Below are 4,536 nucleotides of genomic sequence, written 5' to 3' on the forward strand. Positions count from 1 at the left end.
TATCTATAGTACATAACGTTATGTAGAGATGCAGCCACTTGGAGTATAATTGTGGCGACCTCTGCTGATGGTCGACCGTCTCGCCGAAGCGTACACTTCCGATAAATTTACCGCGACATCTACTTCCGGGAAAAGCGTTGTTTTCCCGTTCCGAAGGGAAGTTTTTCCATTCTCGTGGGGACGTTTGAAGCGGTAGCTTTGTGTTTGAGAAATCTTGTATTCCGTTCGTGGGTGTTCTCATCAGAGAATTTAAATGCGTTGTTGAGCGTTCTAAGCTGTGTCAAGTGCATTAGGACCAGTTAAATATACATCGTAATTACAAATTTATAATAATTGACAATTAATAAAATTCTATATGAAAAACGAGTGTGAGCTTGTTTTCCATCAATTGATAAAGTAGGAATCCTAACTCCTAAGGAATCACTTATTCCTACAATTGGTGACCCCGACGTGATCGTCGTAGTGCAACCGTTATTAAGCGCGTGAAATCAAAGCAAAAAAAAAACAGTAAATGCCGCTGGAACATTCACCCACGCGAGAGGATGGACAGCAAGACAAGATGGCGGACCAAAAGGAAACGGTAAACGAGCCCGCTCCTGAGGCATCCATCAATTCAGCTACCTTATGACGGCTACCGCCGTTTTGGAGGGAGAATCCGGCTGCATGGTTCATCACAGTGGAGATGACCTTTGATCTGGCGCGAATAACCAGCGACGATACGAAGTACCGTTACGTGGTGACGAATTTGGACCACACTGTACTGCCCTTCGTCATGGATGTATTGGCCTCTCCACCGGCGCGTGGTAAATACGAGGAAATAAAGAAACGGATCATCGAAGCGTTTGATGAGTCCCACGAGACTAAATTGAGGAAGCTGCTGCGAGGAAGTGAAGTGGTGGACGAGAAACCCTCGCATTGTTTACAGAGACTTAGAAACCTGGCTGGTGGGCAAGTCGAAGAAAACGTTCTGCGTACGCTCTTTTTGGAGCAATTACCGGAGAGCATGAGAACTGTTCTCGCTATTAGCGATACGGCGGATCTGCAACGGCTAGCGCTCCTAGCTGATAAGATTGCAGAGATGTCTGTGCCGAGGGTGGCGGCCATTGAAGCATCAACCCCTGTGATTCCACCACCGTCCACCAGGATAGAGGCGCTGGAGGCTAAGGTGGAGAAGCTAGTCTCGATGGTGGAGACGCTCACTGCGCGACAGTCCCGCCAACCCTATAGGTCCCAGCCAAGATGGCGGCCACGCGGTAGCCCTGGAAGGGGGCGATCTGGAAGTCGGTCAACTTCACGCGAAGGGAACAACTACTGTTTCTACCACCGGAGGTTCGCTGAGAGGGCCCATCGATGCGTCATTCCTTGTGGATGGCCAGGTCCACCGCCTACTGGAGCTTCGGCTAACCCTGCCACGCAGGATCGCAACCCCGGATCGAGATGGCGTCGGATGGTCGCGACGAGAACTGCCGTCTCACTATTAAGGATAGGAATAGTAACTTATATTTTTTAATTGATACAGGGGCGGATATCTCCGTATTGCCGCACAGATCGATAAGAGGAGAACCCGCCATTACTGACTCTAAGATTTATGCGGCGAATGGCACTCCGATAAGTACATTCGGATCGCGGAGGTTGACTCTGAACCTTGGATTGCGTCGTCCGTACACGTGGGAGTTCATTGTCGCGAAGGTTCAACAGCCTATAATCGGTGCTGATTTTCTCAAGCGTTTCGGTCTTCTGCTTGATTTACGAAATAAGAGACTGATCGACGAATTAACTAAAATACAAACTACTGGTTTTTTACAGACGGCGACTCAAACTTCACTGACGACTGTTGACATAAACAACCCGTACAGACGACTGTTACAGGAATTTATTGCTATTACTCGGACAGTACAAAAACAGGAAGTTCCCGCCCATCAGGTACGTCACCACATAGTAACCAGGGGCTCACCGGTCGCGGAAAGGGCGCGAAGGTTGCCCCCGGAAAAATTAAAGGCAGCAAAAGCCGAAGTTGACCACCTTATTGCAGCAGGGATTTGCCAGCCTTCTAGTAGTCAGTGGGCAAGTCCATTACATATGGTCCAAAAAAAGAATGGTGGCTGGAGACTATGTGGTGACTACCGGCGTCTAAACAGCATTACAGTCCCTGACAAATATCCACTTCCTCACGTGCAGGATTTCGCACATAGACTTGACGGAACGACAGTTTTTACTACTTTAGATTTAACGTGGGCTTATCACCAGATACCAATCAATCCAGAGGATCGAGCGAAAACCGCCATCATCACGCTATTCGGGCTATACGAGTTTAATGTGATGACGTTTGGGTTAAAGAACGCAGCACAGAGTTTTCAAAGATTCATGGACGATGTACTCAGAGGTTTGAACTTCGTTTTCTGTTTTGTGGACGATATTTTGATCGCCTCTGCCAATGAGCTTGAACACAAGGAGCATTTAAGGTGTGTTTTTGAAAGGTTAAAGGCTTACGGGTTATCGATTAATTTGTCGAAGAGCGTTTTTGGGGCACATTCCGTACAGTACCTGGGGTACCTGACAGACTCCATGGGAGCCAGGCCTGTACCGGAAAAAGTTGAAGCCATTAAAAATTATAATAAGCCAAAGACAATAGCCGATTTGCGCAGATTTTTGGGTATTCTAAATTTTTATCGAAGGTTTATTAAGGATGCAGCTGCGATACAGGCTCCACTTCATAAATACTTAGAAGGAGCAAGGAAACGCGATAAGCGAATTATTCAATGGACGTCTGAGGCTGAGGAACTTATAGGACGACTTATAGGGTTGGCGGGACTGTCGCGCAGTGAGCGTCTCCACCATCGAGACTAGCTTCTCCACCTTAGCCTCCAGCGCCTCTATCCTGGTGGACGGTGGTGGAATCACAGGAGTTGAGGCTTCAATGGCCGCCACCCTCGGCACAGACATCTCTGCAATCTTATCAGCTAGGAGCGCTAGCCGTTGCAGATCCGCCGTATCGCTAATAGCGAGAACAGTTCTCATGCTCTGCGGTAATTGCTCCAAAAAGAGCGTACGCAGAACGTTTTCTCCGACTTGCCCACCAGCCAGATTTCTAAGTCTCTGTAAACAATGCGAGGGTTTCTCGTCCACCACTTCACTTCCTCGCAGCAGCTTCCTCAATTTAGTCTCGTGGGACTCATCAAATGCTTCGATGATCCGTTTCTTTATTTCCTCGTATTTACCACGCGCCGGTGGAGAGGCCAATACGTCCATGACGAAGGGCAGTACAGTGTGGTCCAAATTCGTCACCACGTAACGGTACTTCGTATCGTCGCTGGTTATTCGCGCCAGATCAAAGGTCATCTCCACTGTGATGAACCATGCAGCCGGACTCTCCTTCCAAAACGGCGGTAGCCGTCGTAAGGTAGCTGAGTTGATGGATGCCTCAGGAGCGGGCTCATTTACCGTTTCTTTTCGGTCCGCCATCTTGTCTTGCTGTCCGTCCTCTCGCGTGGGTGAATGTTCTAGCGGCATTTACTGTTTTTTTTTTGCTTTGATTTCACGCGCTTAATAGCGGTTGCACTACGACCATCACGCCGGGGTCACCAATTGTAGGAATAAGCGATTGTTAGGAGTTAGGATTCCTACTTTATCAATTGATGGAAAACAAGCTCACCACCGTTTTTCATATAGAATTTTATTAATTGTCAATTATTATAAATTTGTAACTACGATGTATATTTAACTGGTCCTAATGCACGTGACACGGCTTAGAACGCTCAACAACGCATTTCAATTCTCTGATGAGAACACCCACGCACGGAATACAAGATTTCTCAAACACAAAGCTACCGCTTCAAACGTCCCCACGAGAATGGAAAAACTTCCATCCGGAACGGGAAAACAACGCTTTTCCCGGAAGTAGATGTCGCGGTAAATTTATCGGAAGTGCACGCTTCGGCGAGACGGTCGACCATCAGCAGAGGTCGCCACATAATACGATAAAACTAAGTAGCGTATTATACTGTAGAATACCATGTATAATACATTGTATAATATCTCACGTATAATACATGCTCAACCCTGGTGTAGACCCTGTCGGCAGTGATGCCAGAACCGTGGGACGTGGGACAAATTTTTACCCGCTCCACGATGTCCCACGACGTCCCAGTGACTCCCCTACCGCCGTTGTTTCCTCTAACATAAGCGCGTTGTCCCACGTGTCCGTGTGAGCTCTACGGGTTTGGCAGAATTCGGTTGCTCTTGTCATTTCTACATTATCGGCTCGATGCTCAAGCCGCCAAAGCACGTGGCAGCAGCATCGACGAGTCGACAAAATAATATAATTTCGTCTATGGCAATATGGCTGAGTTAAGAAACCAGGAGAATCAGTTCGAATCCCGATTTTACGGTTTCAGTTCTGATTATTAATACATTAACGTTTTTTTAATACATAAAAATACATTTTTAATACATTAACATTTTGACGTACATTAACTTGGGAAGCAGTTAAAAAAAGGAGTTGAACTGCTTCCTTTATTTATATTTTTTCTAATATTT

General features: G+C 46.9%; 1 protein-coding gene across 1 annotated transcript; it reads left to right on the forward strand.

Annotated features, from left to right (window-relative positions):
- The first annotated feature begins 682 nt into the window (after nucleotides 1–682).
- Nucleotides 683–2,717, forward strand: LOC123988235 (uncharacterized protein K02A2.6-like). The gene is made up of 3 exons (XM_046287473.1): nucleotides 683–1,253; nucleotides 1,520–2,653; nucleotides 2,704–2,717. The coding sequence occupies exons 1-3, from the start codon at nucleotides 683–685 to the stop codon at nucleotides 2,715–2,717; spliced, it is 1,719 nt and encodes a 572-aa protein (XP_046143429.1).
- Nucleotides 2,718–4,536: the final 1,819 nt, after the last annotated feature.

Source organism: Osmia bicornis, chromosome 10 (genome assembly GCF_907164935.1).
Source record: "Osmia bicornis bicornis chromosome 10, iOsmBic2.1, whole genome shotgun sequence".
Taxonomy (NCBI): Eukaryota; Metazoa; Arthropoda; class Insecta; order Hymenoptera; family Megachilidae; genus Osmia; species Osmia bicornis.

Excerpts from the sequence above, each read along its gene's own strand:
- LOC123988235 (XM_046287473.1), top strand. The coding sequence starts at position 683 with ATGACCTTTGATCTGGCGCGAATAACCAGCGACGATACGAAGTACCGT. Across the intron at positions 1,254-1,519 it reads GCCAAGATGGCGGCCACGCG|GGGCGGATATCTCCGTATTG; the intron begins GTAGCCCTGGAA and ends TAATTGATACAG.